Source organism: Ascaphus truei, chromosome 5, assembly GCF_040206685.1.
Source record: "Ascaphus truei isolate aAscTru1 chromosome 5, aAscTru1.hap1, whole genome shotgun sequence".
Classification (NCBI taxonomy): Eukaryota; Metazoa; Chordata; class Amphibia; order Anura; family Ascaphidae; genus Ascaphus; species Ascaphus truei.
The window spans coordinates 277,919,251-277,937,324 of NC_134487.1; the positions used below are offsets into that span (position 1 = coordinate 277,919,251).

The 18,074-nt window shown below is 42.1% G+C and overlaps 1 protein-coding gene across 2 annotated transcripts in view; it reads left to right on the forward strand.

Moving 5' to 3' along the window:
* Window positions 1–8,449: 8,449 nt before the first annotated feature.
* ADAM19 (ADAM metallopeptidase domain 19) overlaps window positions 8,450–18,074 on the forward strand; it is a 58,327-nt gene continuing 48,702 nt past the window's right edge. For both annotated transcript variants that reach the window (XM_075602198.1, XM_075602199.1), the window contains exons 1-2: window positions 8,450–8,529; window positions 10,404–10,510. In XM_075602198.1, the coding sequence (XP_075458313.1) occupies window positions 8,502–8,529; window positions 10,404–10,510 (135 nt within the window). In that variant the 5' untranslated portion in view covers window positions 8,450–8,501. The remainder of the gene's footprint in view (window positions 8,530–10,403; window positions 10,511–18,074) is intronic.

Below are 18,074 nucleotides of genomic sequence, written 5' to 3' on the forward strand. Positions count from 1 at the left end.
TTAAGCCTTAAAGGTGGAGAGAGAGGGTGCTAGTCAGATATTGAGGGGAAGGAGATTCCAGAGGTGTGGTATGGTGAGTGAGAAAGGTTTTAGGCGGGAGTGGACTTTAGATATAAAAGGTGTAGACAGAAGACATCCTTAAGCAGAACGCAAGAGTCCGACAGGTGTATACAGAGAAACTAGAGCTGAGATGTAAGGAGGGCAAAAGAGTGTATAGACTTAAAAGTGATATAGAGTTTAATAGGAAGTCAGGAGAGGGATTTCAGCAGGATAGACGTTGAGACAGATTTAGGAGAGAGTAAAAGGATTCTAGCAGCAGCGTTTAGGCTAGATTGTATGTGAGACAGATGAGAGGCAGGAAAGTCGGGCAGTACAAGATTACAATAGTCGAGATGGGAGAGAATGAGGGCCTGCATTAGAGTTTTATCAGTAGAGGGAAAGAGGAAAGGGCGTATCTTTGCAATGTTACGGATGTAAAAATGACAGGTTTTAGCTACATTGTGAATGTGAGAGGAGAATGTGAGGGAGGGGTCAAGTGTGGCCCCTAGGCAGCATGCTTGTGATACTGGGTGTATGATAGTACTGCCATCAGTAATGTAGAAGGGGCAGTGGGGCCAGGCTTGGGAGGAATTATTAGGAGCTCCGTCTTGGACATGTTAAGTTTGAGTCGGCTGAGGGCTTTAAAGGATGATATAGCAGAAAGACATTTGGTCTGTACAGCAGGTTTAAAGATCTGGAGTTGAAAGGTAAATTTGTGTGTCATCAGCATAGAGGTGATATTTGAACCCTAGAGAGAGTGTGTAAAGACAAAAGACAAGAGGTCCCAGAACAGAGCTCTGGTGTACAACCACAGACAGATTGACAGAGGAGGAGGAGGTGTTAGCAAACAAGACACTGATAGTACAATGGGAGAGGTAAGAGGAAATTCAGGATAGAGCTTTATTACGGATACCAAGAGTATGGAGAATGTGAAGGAGAGGAGCGTGGTCCACAGTATCAAAGGAGGCAGAGAGGTCGAGAAGTATGAGCAGAGTGTAGTGACCTTTGTCTTTGCATCATAGAAGGCATTAGTTATTTAGTGAGAACTGTTTCGATGGAGTGAGCAGTGCAGAAGCCAGATTGTAGAGAGTCTAGGAGAGCGTAGGTGGTGAGAAAATCAAGCAAGTGAGAGAATAGAAGGCGTTCAAGGAGTTTAGAGGCAAAAGGCAGGAGGGAGAGAGGGCAATAATTAGAGAGACAGGTAGGGTCAAGCTTCTTGTTTTTGAGTAAGGGTATAATTGTTGTTACTGTACTTGATGGAGGCGGGAAAGGTACCAGAGTAAAGGGAGGAGTTGAAAATATATGTAAGGATTAGAGTAAGAGGTTTGAAGAGATGGGAGGGAATGGGGTCAAGAGGGCAGATCATTGAGGGAGAAGAGATCAGCAGCGACACGTCCTTGGTGACAGAGGAAAGAAGTCGAGGAAGACAGGAGGAGAGTTAGGAAGAGGTGTAGAATGTGAGGAGGATACAGAGGAGATTCCTTGCCGAATAGAATTCAGCTTAGTTTTGAAACAGTCAGCAAAGTCCTGAGGTGAAATAGAGGAAGAAAGACAGGTAACAGACAGTGATCTGAGTAGAGAGTCAAAGACAGAGAAAAGTCTGCATGGGTTATACTTGTGAGTGTTGATTAGTGACAAAAAGTAGGTTTGCTTAGCCTGGGAGAAGGCAGAGTTGAAACAGGATAGGATACATTTCTAGTGAAGGAAGTCTGCGAGAGTGTGACATTTCCTCCAGAGACGTTCAGAGGAACGAGTGCAGGAGTGGCACATACATGTGTGGCAGTTTAGCCAGGGCGGGAGAGAAAAAGAGAGGCATGTAGAACAAGAGAGGAGGATAGGGCAGAGTTGTAGTTCCTGACCAGGTTGTCAGAATCTGTAGCGAGGCAAAAAGAGGAAAGAGGGGAGCGCAAAGTAGAGTCAAGAGCCGGGAGGTTAATGAAATGCAGGGCTCTGCAGAAACGCGGGGTAGGTGGAGAAGGGGAGAAAATGGTCCATTTTAAAGATGGGACGCTGCTTGCCCCCTGCAGTTTATAAACTGACCATGTCTAGCATGTCAGATATACATTGGGGCATGTCTACATGTTCCAATGTATATCTAATGATTTTCGGAAATCTCACTTTTATTATTTATTACTTTTGTATTGGAAGCTAGTAGGTGATATTGTTCTGTTTTGCCACCTGTCTCCAGCGTGAAGCATATACTTAGATAGGAATTCATAAAACTTGCCTACAGTTCCACCTAATCAATCTCTTTGAGCAAACACTAATGAATTTGGCAAGCCTTCAACTATTATACTTACGGTACTTGGGATTATCAACTAGACCATCCTCAGATGAACCTTGCGGCAGCTTGTAAGAATTCTGACTTTCCACTTCATGGCTAACAATAGTAGGTGATTCTCAATGAACAGCATTGCTGCTTCTACTGTATGTATTTCAGTCCCTTCAGAGCTAGTGGAGCTTGTACACATTGTATTGCGCTATAGGCCCCTCCAGTGCAGTGATGAACTAACAGAAAATAAGATGAGATCTGACTTGTATTTATTATTGCACCTATGCACTGTAATACATAGCTCATCTTCTCTTTAAGCCAGGTGTATCTCAAGGAGCAGGTAAAAAAAAACTGGAATTGGGCCAGAGGTAGGTGGAGTCATGGAGGGTGTTTGGAGATTTGGATTGAAACAGTATGAGTCATTCCCTGTCTGATTTTTTTCTCTTTTTCATGCACATGATTTGTTCTTTTCTTTATGTATTCACTGAAATAAAGTTACATGAAATGCAATCGTTTTACTCATTTTATGAGTTGGCCTGAGAATCCTTTAAGCGTTGCCCCTTTTCCTGCAGCTTGTCTCTTCGCACTATTACCATTCCCTCCTCCTGACACATGCCATCTGCTAAGGAATCCCCTATACTTGGATTTCGACAGCTGTCCGTGTTTCCTGTTGAAAGCAGCTGTCTGTGGTTCACCGAAGGGAACCAGAAATAGTGTCCAAGCAGAGATGCCTTTCATTAAAGGAATTTCACTCTTTGGATGTGGAATAGTGCCAGCAAAGGTTAATACTCATGAATCATTGAAGACCTGTTCAGAACAAGCACAGTGCTACTTTGATGTGAATGTGATTAAATAATGTCATGTTTTCACATCTCTTCTAACGCACTTTAGTCCTGACTTTCAGCACTCCCTACATACAACAATTAACACCCTAACAACGTCTACACCTCATGTTTCCATCGTACAAACACATCATTGTGATGCTTCACCTCTGCTACCATGCAACATTCCGTAATATTCCATTACTGATATCTTCAACACACTTGTATTTCTAAAATCGCAACTCAATTCTGCCTCACACTTTTTTTTTGCTATTCCAGTAATTACCAGTCACAAGCAAATATATAAGGGGTTATTTACTAAAGTCTACTGGCTGCAGTACCGGGGTAAATCCAGTGTAAAATAATTGCCCTCGATTAATCAATGGAAAATCTTAAATTGCTTGCAATTGGATTTCATTACTTTGAAAAATCTGGTGCTGCTTTTTACACTGGCTGTGCCCCAGTTCTGCAATCAGAATGATTGGGCCACCTGTGCTGGAGCAGGGATATCCCTAATACCTGGCCCATTGGTGGCCCCTTAGGACTGGAGTTGGCTACCCCTACTTTAGTGAATAATGCTTGTGGTCCTTAAACTGCATCTTGAGCATGTCTGCTATTCAAACAACAATATCCCAAAACACAATAAGTTTGCCACTTCTACTCAACCCTGCCCTCAATATTTTTTGCTGTTCGATTATTAGTATTACAATGCATGTGTGCTACTGTACCTCAATCATGTTCCAACCCTCCAAATCTTATACAACCACACAACTGCTATTCCATCCTTGACATCAAACACACTAGTGGTACTAACAATTCACCTCAATCTTAATTTTAATGATGGGTCTGCAGCTGCCATTTTATTAGGGCATGTTTGGGCTTGTGTTTCAGCTCTTCTATAATTTGCACTGCACTATGAAAGGATCCGCAGAAATAAAACGTATTCTTATAATGGTGGTGATTGGAGGTGTGACGGGGGTATTTTTCCTTATTGCTAGCTTCTTACAAACAGAGAACCTTAGATCAATAGCTTTTAGGGCCCCCCAAATGTTACAGTAGTAAACAAGTAATACATAAAATGCTCATACAAGGAAAACTTTAGCAGATTAACTCATCAGTGGTAGTTTACTAACTAGTTAGAACACGGTTTACAGCAGATCAGGGTCCTCTTATCTTCCCATAGCTTAGTATGCAGATATTCATAAATAGACTATAGCCCTAGGTAGCTGGTTAGTATCTTGGTTGTATCTGATATTGCATATTGGTGTTTTCTTTCTATTGTTTTAGTGTGTGGATAATATATCAAGAGAAGTCCGAAGCTCCAAAAGGCTGAATTTATTTCCAAAAAATCTAAACGATAATAGATAAGGATGATCCAAAACCAGTAACTTGTACAATAGTACAGTGTATCCGGCACGTATCCAGGGATCCTTCCACCATAGTGCCAGGCTCCTTGGAACCTTCAGCATACTGTTAACCATCAAACTGCACCTTTCCAAGGCTCCTTCAACAGCTGCAGGAACAGAGACGTCAGTGGCAGTTACTTTTTCCTTAACACCTGAGTTGATTCTGTGTGGACATGCTGCAGAGAATAGTGGTCTGAAAAAGGACTTACAACACTCAAATACTGCCCCTGCTACCATAAAGCTAGGATTACAAAATGATCTAACCTCACAAAAACATATCAAATACAGGTCATGGACTCCATATACCCATATAGTTTCCAGATAATAAGTCACTGTTGTCTGATCAATAGAATGTGTGTATTAGGTTTGCAGATCCATAGTAGATTAGCATCTGGTTATAGAGGATTAGTGTCTCACTTTGCAATACATGGAAATAAAAATAACGTGAAAGTCCTCAGTCCTATAAAAACCCTTATTTAACATTGTAATGGATGTTTTCATCATTTCAGGTGTATTTTTTGCATTTAATATCTATTTGTGTTTACATTGTTTCTTAGCAAATGTAGGCCTGAAAGTTTAAACTGTGGAAATAATGTGTAATACTTTCCCCAGAATATACAAGGCCATATTTCCTAAGTGGTGCTAGGCTGTACAAAAAACGTATGGTCCATGCATTTGATTGCATTATAAGATGGTTTATGGCTTGGCACAGCTTTGTAAAGATGACCCTTGGCATCTACTCATTTAATTAAGGGCAGGACTAACCCTGTCCAATGGCCGTTGTCCCTTTGCTCTGAAACACTGGTCCTGTCACCTCCATGCTTAACAAATGCCAGCACCAAAACGTTTTCTTGGAATTCATTTCATAATAGAATTCTGGGGCCCAAAAACTCTTTTTTGAACTCCAAAGCCACCCAAAATGTTTTTTTTTTTTTTTACCTAATATGTCTCCAAAGTAGAAAATAGCAGAAGGGTGTTACATTAATGCCATGTTATAAGGCAGCGATTATAGTGAGCGCGACGGATGCATGCGCGTGGCGAACAAAATGCAGGTGCGCTGTGAGGCCGTCCATAGTGCGCGCGAGCGATGAAGAGCGACCGCGCTTCAGATTTTTAAAAATAAATTATTTTGTCTTTTCGTGCGACGGCCTCGTCACGTGAACGGTTCAGATAATGAGGGTGAACCAGCCTAGTGATGTCACGGCCACGCCCCCCCCCCCCCCCCCGTCGCCTCCGTTCACAGTGCAGGGATCGCTCGAGCGACAGGCGCGCGTGATGCCATGCGCTCCGTCACTCACCTTCTATAAACGAAGCCAAAGGATAGAAATGGAAGAGTAAAGTCAATTGGTGAAAATCATTTTTTGGGTCCCGCTAGGTAAGACTTTGGATTTAAATGGCAAATCAAAACCAGATTCATGTTAAAATCTTTTTTTTTTTAACAGTTTAATGGTGTCAGGTTACTTACAAGCAGATTCAGGTAGCCTTTATTTACAAAATCATGTTTGCATCATGTCTTTATTATCCACATTCACTACAAGCACTGTGCTATCAACTTCAACTTGTTTAAAATGTCCTTTTGTTGATCTGCATTCAAGTACAGCCTTAAAATATGACAACTTGCTTACTAGTATTGTAACCACTGAACACAATTGGGATATATGGGGGTTATTTATCTAAGTCTCCCAGATGCAAAATGCAGGCAGATTTATTAAGTGAAACATTCCCATTTAAACCAGTAGGGTTGCTTGTATGATAAATCTGGTGCAATGTTTTTGCACTCGTTTTGCCCTAGCAAAATGCAAAAATGGTGCAGTTTTGGGGCAAAGCAATTACTTTAGAGAAAAAAATCTTGTTGATTTCAAGAGGTTGTTCTCTCATACATAAATAATGTACTGTTTTTTTTGTCACACCTTTGCCTTCATACATGATGAATTGTAAGGAACCCCAACCCTCTCTAATAGCGCATCTGGGATCAGATGCATTGTAAGGAAACCCAACCCTCTCTAATAGTGCGTCTGAGATCAGATGCATTGTAAGGAACCCCAACCCTCTCTAATAGCGCGTCTGAGATCAGATACATTATACATTCTTCTGTATTTGGTAAAATTCTCAAATGACCTGAAAATAGCACGGAACCCTTTAGGGATGCCTGGGGAACCCAAGGGTTACTAGGAACCTCAGTTGAAAAACCCTGCGATAGAGAAAATGCAGCAAGAACACACATTACTTATGGATTTCTTCCAAATCACATATCTATAATATCTATAATATAAAACTTCACCAAGAAGTTGGAAACATAGTGAACACAACGTTTTCAGGGGACCACCCCTCCCTTTGTCAGGTGTCAATATGAAATGATGTGATGTCCCTTTTAAACCCATTACTATTTCAAAACTAGGGTCCTGACCCGAAATGTAAACATAAATTACGGGCATCTTAAAGTTCGGCCTCAAAATTAGCATATAATGACGTCACCCTTGGCGTACGCTCCATGCATACACTGAAAGTAGTGATGCCGATCACACTAAATTATTGTAGCAAACGTGTCAGAAATAAGGGACATCACTCTAAAGACAAATCCATTCATAATAATAATAACTTTATTTATATAGCTCTTTTCTCCCAATGGGACCCAAAGCAATTTACAGTTACAAAAACGGGAAAAGAAGAAAACATTTAAGGTTATTAACAAGACCAAACACAAGGAAAGATACAATACAGGGTGGGATGGTACTGTAGCTATTATGCCGGACAGGTTGTAGTTCATTAATTAAATGCCTGCGTAAACAGGTAGGTCTTGAGCATGTTTTTATAGATTTCCAAAGAGAGGGCCTCTTTATCTGTACAAGGCAGATTGTTCTAGCGCAGGGGTGCACAAACTTCCTACGCTACGCCCCCCCCGGCCTGCACTCCCCCTCTGTCGAGCCCCTCTCCCCCCCTGCGGCTTCAAATGGCGTCTCTGGGTCATGCGACGTAACGTCACATGACCCACAGCGTCATTTGACGCTGCGTCTCCATGGCAACGGGTGTCAAATGACGCCGCGGGGTCATGTGATGTCACGCCACATGGCCCCCGCGACGTTGTTTGACGCCGCGTTGTCATGGAGACGAGTGGACACGGAAGCCAGGTAAGTGAGCCGCACCCCCCCCCCCAAAAAAAGTCACGCGCCCCCCCCATGGGGAGCACCACCCCCAGTTTGCGCACCGGTGTTCTAGAGTGGGAGCAGAGTGGCTGATGGATAATATTACAAATAAAAACAAAGACAGGTCAAGAACAATATCCTTGAAATATCACATATTACAACATTGAATGACATATATTTAACAGTATTTGGAACACCACCATTTGACAGTATTAAGCATACTTCAAAACAACATCACTAAGAAATGACATATTGCATCATATGTTATACATGAATTAACTATATTCAAATATAAGCATCAGTTCTTAATCCAGATGTGTCAAGTAAAAACATCCTTATGATTTCAACGTGATTTATTTTTCTTTCCTACAGATTGTGCATATTTGGCCCCACCACTTTTACCCACGTTTCTCCTTCCTACTTAAACCCCCTATATTGATGATATAGGGTGCTCAGCATTCTACAGCCCCATCACATTAGGACCACTGTCAGTATTGATTGGCACACAGTAAATGAGATATTGCATTAGTGCTAGTGCTGGCTGGGAGCAGCTGCTCCTGTTTCACTGGTGGGAGGTTTCATGCAGGGCTGTGCGGGTGAGGGAGCCCCAGCGGCTGGGTGTGCAGGGCGGCTCCGGGCGGGGACCATGGTCTGCCCATGAGAGGAGGAGGCAGGCTGCATGTGCAGGAGGGTCAGAGCCGGGGTAGGGAGCGGGGAGACCCGGGGGTCGGAGAGGGGTGTCCCGCGGATGGAAGCGGTAGGGGAAGGGGCTGCGGGACTCGGGGGGACCCCGGTGTGGATCTGGGTGTGCCTGGTGGTAATGACACCTGCGGGATCCACAGGGAGTGGTAAGTAACTGCGTGGGCTACATATAGAGATATATAGAGATGTATAAATGGGCTACATATAGAGATGTATAACTGGGCTACATATAGAGCTATATAGAGATGTTTAACTTCTCTCTCTCTCTCTCTCTCTTAAGTATTAGTTCTGAGTATATGTTTTGATAGATAGATAGATAGATAGATAGATAGATAGATAGATAGATAGATAGATAGATAGATAGATAGATAGATAGATAGAGTATATACTGTATACACGATTTGGGGGAATACAGAATATATGGAAGTCGGTGAGGTCTGAATATCTTTCTGTTTATAGCTTTCCTTAATGCTATAACATATGTAAAAATATACATTGCATATACTACATTTTGCCCAGCACTATAGAATGTAATACTGTAGCACCAAGGAAATGTAGTGTTTACTTCTGCAAATAAATATATAGATATAGCAGTCCATATGGACACAAATAGAGAGAGCGAGAGAGAGCGAGAGAGAGCGAGAGAGAGCGAGAGAGAGAGAGAGAGAGCGAGAGAGAGAGAGAGAGAGAGAGAGAGAGAGAGAGAGATCTGTAAGTATATATATATATAAAATGTATATACAGAACACTACATAGTGCAGTGCATGTCCTCTCGAGTAATGTTTAGTATGTTTGGGTAGTCAGAGATATACATATATATATAGCATAGCAAGAGAGAATTAATAGATTCTAATAATGTGTGTGGGAAGCTTTGGCACAGATTGGATTCTGACTTGTCAGAAAGTGAATTCATACTGTAGATCCTCTCCCATCACCAGACATTCTCCTGATCCCAGCAGGACCCCACAAAACTGTCAGATCTTCAGCACTACACATTCATCCATGTCTCTGGGGTCACTGCCATAGTCAAATGCCCTTATTCAATACGCTGTGAAGCTGCTTTCCTGTGCTGGAGAAGATTTGCATACCACTTATTTCAATGGAGCTGAATCCTTCTCCAGCACTGGGAGACAGCTGCACAGCAAATTGAATAGGGGTCAGTGAGACCTTAAAAAAAAACGTCCTTCTTGGTTGTCCTCTTTCCTCTTTCTCTCTGTGTTCTTCTACTTTGTACTTATTACCCCGCAATATAGTATATAAATTATCCTGTTAGAACTGAGCCTCCAACAATAGCCGTATTGAAGTGAATTTAATGTCTAATCATCTGCAAGTGAAGCATAACAAGAATATAAGCACATAACTAAGAGTGTTTGTATGATTATTCTATAGTATTCCTTTGATATTATTCTTACTCAATGTATAAGAGTGATCGCTCAGTAGTATTGCTGCAGCTCCAATGTCTGTGATTTATACTATGCGGAAAACGAATAAAACTATTTGAAATAAAAAACACTGATACTGTAATGGATTGCAAAGCTTTTTAGATTAAACTGGTAAAATGTTTATACACTATTTGTGCTCTGAAAGCAGGAAAGGAGGGAGAGCCGTGTTAGAATTAATCCTTTTTTTTTCTATTAAACTGTAATTCTGTAAACACAAAAGTAGAGGTATTGTGAGTTTCTAAATACAGCTGGTATTATGGGTTTGTATATACCACGCATTCCTATGCAGGAATATATAAAGTGATAGTTCTAAATATACTGCTGTATGTCTCAATGCATTAATGTATGTGTCAATGTACTGTATAGATAGATAGATACCTTGAAAGGTTGATATATATTAGTACTATCACATTTCAGCCACCGTGTCACTGTACTTTGCATCTGTGATCATTTGTAAATGGGTAAAAAAAAAAAAAGACAACTCAATAGCACAGAAAGACATTGATCTGTACATAGCGTTCTTTGGGCTGCCTTCAGCCTTCTGGAGGATGTTCACTCATGCACTCTATGCTTATTAGGGGGAGATATTCACTCCAGTCATATTAAGGAGCTTTGGTCACAGTCAGAAATGATAACACCTCAATGGCTGGAGCCTCGCACTGCAGGGACTGAACCACACAAGAAGGTAAGTGACATTGGAAATTGTGTGCATACATATCTGTGCGCGCTTACTTCTGTACACTCTCACTCACTTCTGTGCGCTCTCACTTCTGTACAATCTCACTCACTTCTGTACACTCTCACTCACTTCTGTGCGCTCTCACTTCTGTACACTTTAACTCACTTCTGTACACTCTCCCTCACTTCTGTACACTCTCACTCACTTCTGTACACTTTCACTCACTTCTGTACACTCTCACTCACTTCTGTGCGCTCTCAATCACTTCTGAACACTCTCATTCACTTCTGTGCGCTCTCACTTCTGTACACTCTCACTCACATCTGTACACTCTCACTCACTTCTGTGTGCTCTCAATTCTGTACACTTGCACTCACTTCTGTGCACTCTCACTACTGGGCACTCTCACTCACTTCTGTGTGCTGTCCCTTCTGTACACTCTCACTCACTTCTGTACACTCTCACTTCTGTACACACTCACTTCTGTGCGCTCTCACTTCGGTAGACTCTCACTCACTTCTGTGCGCTTTCACTTCTGTACACTCTCACTCACTTCTGTTCGCTTTCACTTCAGGGTACTGTCACTCACATCTGTGCGCTCAGTACTGGGCACTCTCACTCACTTATGTGCGCTCTCTGTACTGGGCACTCACCCACTTCTGTGCACTCTCACTTCTGTTCACTCTCACTCACTTCTGTGTGCTCTCACTTCTGTACACTCACACTCACTTCTGTGCACTTTCACTTCAGGGCACTGTCACTCCCTTCTGTGCGCTCTCACTTCTGTACACTCAATTCTGTGCGCTCTCACTTCTGGGCACTGTCACTCGCTTCTGTGCGCTCTCACTTCTGTACACTCGCACTCACTTCTGTGTGCTCTCACTTCTGGGCACTATCACTCACTTCTATGCGCTGTCACTTCTGGGCACTGTCACTCACTTCTATGCGCTGTCACTTCTGGGCACTGTCACTCACTTCTATACGCTGTCACTTCTGGGCACTGTCACTCACTTCTATGCGCTGTCACTTCTGTACACTCGCACTCACTTCTGTGTGCTCTCACTTCTGGGCACTATCACTCACTTCTATGCGCTGTCACTTCTGGGCACTGTCACTCACTTCTAGGCGCTGTCACGTCTGGGCACTGTCACTCACTTCTACACGCTGTCACTTCTAGGCACTGTCACTCACTTCTATGCGCTGTCACTTCTGTACACTCTCACTCACTTCTGTGTGCTGACACTTCTGGGCACTGTCACTCACTTCTATGCGCTGTCACTTCTGTACACTCTCACTCACTTCTGTGTGCTGACACTTCTGGGCACTGTCGCTAGAGTTGGATGCATTTTTTGGCTAAATTTGCCTCATAAACGTAAATTTTTCATGTTTTTGAATGTTAGCAAAATTGCTGGAGTTCAAAACAAACCGCTGGTAATGTTGTTTTTTTTTTTTTCCCTATATATATATATATTTTTTATTTTATTTTTAAATGAAAAAGTGCAAATATTGGAAAAATTCAGAATTTTTTTTGAAAATGTTGACAAAAAAAAGTTTCATCCCGGAAAGTTCCATCAAAATATTTGCGAATTTACAAATTCTTTCAAAAAAGAGTACAGTATATAAGGCTGGTTCTATAGTGCCGGGTGCTTGCTACGCCGTGCGCGCGCGGCAGTTATAGATGGCTGAGGTTAGTCAGCCCTTCTATACAAGGGCCGCGCGCGCGCACGGCAGGGAGCGTGGAGCCGACAGACAGCGGGGAAGACCGGAAAATAAAGATTTTGCGCCACTACCGCCGATGAAATGTATGTGTGTGTGTGTGTGTGTGTGTGTGTGTGTGTGTGTGTGTGTGTGTGTGTGTGTGTGTGTGTGTGTGTGTGTGTGTGTGTGAGTGTGTGTGTGTGTGTGTGTGTGTGTGTGTGAGTGTGTGTGTGTGTGTGTGTGTGTGTGTGTGTGTGTGTGTGTGTGTGTGTGCGTGTGTGTATGGATATGTGTGTGTTTGTGTGTGTGTGGATATGTGTGTGTGTCAATGAGTGCACAAATACATTTTTTTTTATTTATTCAACATTTTTTCTTGAAAAAATCTTATTTAAGCCATTATTTCACTCACACAATCTATAAACACACATATACTCACACACACACACACACACAATTATACACATACATACACACACACACACAGTACCTGTCGCACCCAGCAGCACTGAGACTCTATACACACGAAAAGCATGCGGCACGTGCACGTACGTTCGCACAGGCACGCACGCGCGCACGGCCGCACACAGTATAGAACGGCCCTAAGGATATTTTGGAAATGGGGTCATATAATAGGCTTCGGGTTGAAATTAAATCCATTACCATAATTGTATTAATAGTTGCACATACCCCATCCCTTCATCACTTAATCTGCCTCATACCCTCATTCACTCTCTTAAATACTCTGCCCCCCAGGTTGTCATCAGACCCTAGATATAAAGCCTCTAATTGCCCACCAACCGCCGCTGCTACCAACCATTGTGACCAAGCACTGCCATCTACTGCACTTATTCCCTCACCTGCTGTCTCTGTAACTCTCCCATCATACCACTTAGATTGTAAGCTCTCCGGGGCAGGGATTTCCTATCCTATTGTCTCATTTTGTTTGCTGCACTTATTGTATTATAATTCCCTATATTGTATTGTCTATTTTGTAAAGCGCTAAGTACAGCCGTGGGCGCTGTATAAATAATTAAAGATATACATACGTACATACAATTGCCAGAGGGTCTTTGCTGGTACTAGTGATCACGCAATTGCTTCCTGCTTCCGCCGCTACAAACAGAAGGGGAGAGTCTCCCCCACCCCCAGAACCATTCTATTTAGTTTGCGGTTTGCACTTCTGTGGAGAAAAAACCCATAACTTACAGCGTATGGCATATTTATTTATATAAAAAAATGTTTTACCAGGAAATAATACATTTTTAAGTATGTCCTGGTGTATTATGATGACAATACATGGTTACATTAAATGAACAGAGGTTATACATTATATTTAAAGACATTTCTCGGGAACAGTTAAAGACAATACAGTATATGTTATGGACGTATGTAACAGTTACAGACAAGATTAAAATGTGAGACAGCTGAAGTCTTCAAAGAACAGACTGTAGGCGGTTTTGAGAGTCTCTGGTAGGTTACATAGTTGCATAGTAGATGAGGTTGAAATAAGACATATGTCCATCAAGTTCAACCTATGCTAAATTTAGACAGATACTTTGTCCTAGATTTGTATTTACAGTGTATTGATCCAGAGGAAGGCAAACAAAAAACCCCTGTGAAATATCATCCAATGATATCTCATAAAGGGAAAATAAATTCCTACCTGACTCCAATAATTGGTAATCAGAATTCTCCCTGGATCAACATCCTTCCCATGTTTACTTATTTGGTATATCCCTATATACCTTTCCTTTCTAAAAAGACGTCCAACCTTTTTTTGAAGATATCTATTGTATCTGCCATCCCAGTCTCCATGGGTAATGAATTCCACATTTAACTGCCCTTACTGTAAAGAACCCTTTCCTTTGTTACTGGTGAAATCTCCTTTTCTTTTTGTTATTAAGGTACGCAACTTTCTGTTGCAATCCTCTTTTCATTTTACATTTTTGCTAATTTCTTTGCCCCTTTGCAACTTTTGTTACGTTCCTTATAATTCTGATATGATGCCTCCGTCCCTTTTGACTTTAAGAATCTAAACACCTGCCTCTTCCTTATCATTTTCTCCCCTACCTGTTTATTTAGCTACATTGATTTAGACTTGTTTCTTTTATATTTATTACCCAAGGGTATACGCTGATAACTGTGCTTTTCTAACAATGTTTTAAAGACTGCCCATTTATCGTCCACATTTTTCCCTGCAACAACATCATCACAATTTATTCCTTGTACATTATTCCTCAGTTTATTAAAATCTGCCTTTCTAAAATGTAAAGTCTTTGTTGAATCCATATAATATATTTTTTGATCATTTATTTCAAATGAGACCATGTCTGTTTGCCAAATGTTCTCGGACTTGAATATATGTTATTACTTCTACATTGTTTGATATTACCAAATCAAGTATTTTCCCTCTCCTGGATGGTTACTCAATAATTTGGGTCATATAATTGTCTTTTAGCACCCCCCAAAAATCTATTTCCTTTCATTGTAATGCGAATCTAATTGCCCCAGTCTATGTCTGGATAATTAAAATCACCCATTATGCAAACATGACCTTGTTTAGATGCCTTCTCCATTTGCAAAACTTTTTGGCTTCTTCAATCTCACAGATATGTGGTGGTTTATACCTACAAACATTTTCTTTGTACTTTTACCTCCACTGCTAATTTCTATTCACAAGGTCTCTATATTTTCATCATTCCCTTTATCAACATATTCCCTTATAAATTAGGGTTGCCAGGTGTCCAGTATTAAACCAGACTGTCCTGTATTTAGACACTGGGCCTCATGCAGAGAGCATCGTTATTTCAAAACTCGCCATTTTTTGTTCAATTTCGCGCAGAAAACGGCAGAAAATGGCGAGTTACGAAAAACGCGCCAATTTTTTTTTCTATGTCTAAAACTCGCCTCGCGGCTGGCGAGAACCTCCATCTCGCCATTTTTAAAACTCTCCGAATGCAGAGAGGTGCGAACGGCATGTAGCGGCTGTTCGCGCCAAAAAATGGCGCGATTCTCGCATTTTTGCCGCGCCAGGAAAAGATGGCAAGATGGCGCTCGCCGCCTATAGTAAAGGGGAAAAAAAAGGCGCGAATTTGTTTTTACACGTTTCTGAAGCGCGCATCTCGCCAATTTAAACTCGCCACACGCATCCATGTTAAACATAGCAGAATTCGCACTTTTCTGCATATGGAGAATAAAACTCTCCAAAAAAGCTACTTTTTATGAAATTCGCCAATTTTAAAATTCTATGCTCTCTGCATGAGGCCCACTGTCCAGTAAAAAATTTGAGGTAATCCTGGACGTGTATGTGCCCGGTATTACCTCTCTGGACATAGTGACCTGGCTGGCTTAGGGGGGCATGGGATTTCCCTGTGCAAGGAGAGAGTAGGGCTGCTGCTAGAGGGCTGGGTAGCTTCCTCCATCCTAATTTGCTACTGCTGGGTAATACAGCCAATCAGGTGCAGGTGTCAGGAGCCTGGTGGAGGGGCAATGAGAGGAGAAAACATCATGGTGCAGAGAGATGTGTGTGTCTTGAGCGTGTGTTGTGTCTCAAGTGTGTGTGTCTCCAACAACTGTGTCTCATGTGTGTGTGTGTGTGTGTGTGTATGTGTGTGTCTTGAGCACATCACACCTTTCACCATTGGGCCCAGTATTTTTGGAGAAGCCATCTGGTAACCCTACTTATAATAGGTTTTAGATCCGGTTTAACATATAAACATACTCCACCGCCTCTTCTGTTTGCTCGATCCTTCTGAAAAAGGGAACAACCCTCTAAATTAACTGCCCAGTCATGAGTTTCATCCCGAAACCCAGTGATTTAGAGTGGCGCTTTAACACAGTGCAGGTGGTCTAAAAAAATTATAAATATAAGTGGTGAAACTGAAAAAACTCTCAACCTTCCAGGGAATATACACTGATTCCCTCACAAAACGTATGGATCCAGGGGGAGGGAAGGGAGCAGGATTGTCAGGAACACCCAGAAAGAAACATATAAATACAGATCATGGTGTGGTATGAAAATACATATGAGTCAGAAATCCGGAAATGCTTGGCTCTTATGAATAACCTACTTACAAGATGTAAGATTTAAACCAGCGTTTGTATAGGTAAAGATGAATATACTGGCTCTTCTATTTGGGATCGCAGACTGCAGCAGACTGGTAGTTTAAATGGTATGCCTGCTGGGACCTTCACTTTCACAGTACAGCAATCGCATTCATTCAGAGAAGAGAGGAAAACATAGGGTTTCACCAGGTAACACCAATTTTATCGTAGTAGCATAAAACATATGTACTCACAATATATAATGTGAACACAGTCACATAAAGGTATCTTTTAGGGCAGCGGCGGCTTGGCAGATGGGAAAAACGAAAAGGTCCTCCACTCCACTCAGACTTCCCTCCGCGAGGGTGCCCCCTCGTCCGGTGCCGATGGATGGCGTCTGTCGTCACTTCCTGGCCTGGTGGTGACGACTTCCGGTACGGGCGGGAAGATCGGAGGGTTGGAGGGCTCGCCTAACCGTAGCTGCCGTAGGCGAGCCCTCCAACCCTCCGATCTTCCCGCCCGTACCGGAAGTCGTCACCACCAGGCCAGGAAGTGACGACAGACGCCATCCATCGGCACCGGACGAGGGGGCACCCTCGCGGAGGGAAGTCTGAGTGGAGTGGAGGACCTTTTCGTTTTTCCCATCTGCCAAGCCGCCGCTGCCCTAAAAGATACCTTTATGTGACTGTGTTCACATTATATATTGTGAGTACATATGTTTTATGCTACTACGATAAAATTGGTGTTACCTGGTGAAACCCTATGTTTTCCTCTCTTCTCTGAATGAATGCGATTGCTGTACTGTGAAAGTGAAGGTCCCAGCAGGCATACCATTTAAACTACCAGTCTGCTGCAGTCTGCGATCCCAAATAGAAGAGCCAGTATATTCATCTTTACCTATACAAACGCTGGTTTAAATCTTACATCTTGTAAGTAGGTTATTCATAAGAGCCAAGCATTTCCGGATTTCTGACTCATATGTATTTTCATACCACACCATGATCTGTATTTATATGTTTCTTTCTGGGTGTTCCTGACAATCCTGCTCCCTTCCCTCCCCCTGGATCCATGAGTTTCATCCCACCATGTTTCAGTAATGCATATGATATGCCATGGCCCCTTGTAGCTATTAATTCAAGCTACCCCATTTTATCTGTCAGACTTCTTGCATTAGAAAGCATGCATTTTAAGAGCGCTTGTGTAATCTCCTCTTCAGATACTGAGACAAATTATAAATTGTAAGCACTGTTGGAAGGGTGACTATAGGGGAACTCACAGGATGAGCTTCATGATTGTAGTTCGGGTTGTGCTTTGATATTAGGGAAGTAGCACGACCTACAATGTGCTCATTGAATGTGTTTGCAATGTCAGTGGGATTTGTCATCATCCTTTTTGATATTAGATGATTAGGTTGTTGATGACTAGAAGGCTGGAATATATTGGATATATGTACACTATACGTTTATAGGACACTGAAGGGGTTAACATAACAAATCTCAGTCACTTCAGGTTTATAAATCTCTCACCTCTTGGTGTAGAGTTTTGTAGCCGAATTGGTCCCGGAGGAGCAAAGGTTTATTGAAAGTGGTAGATAGACCAACAAAAGAGATGATTGATTTCATAGTTGTCACAAACGATGCAGTTATTTGTGGTCTAGCTTTTCCTAGTTTAGCAGCCGGGGGACTTTGATAGATAACCACAAAGGTTGTACACGGTCCTTCATTATTTCACAAGTCTCTTATTCAAATGCATTATCAGTACAACCGTCCCAGTATAAAAAGTGGAACTGTCGGATGTTGGTATTTTAAACAGTGGCAGGGTGACAATT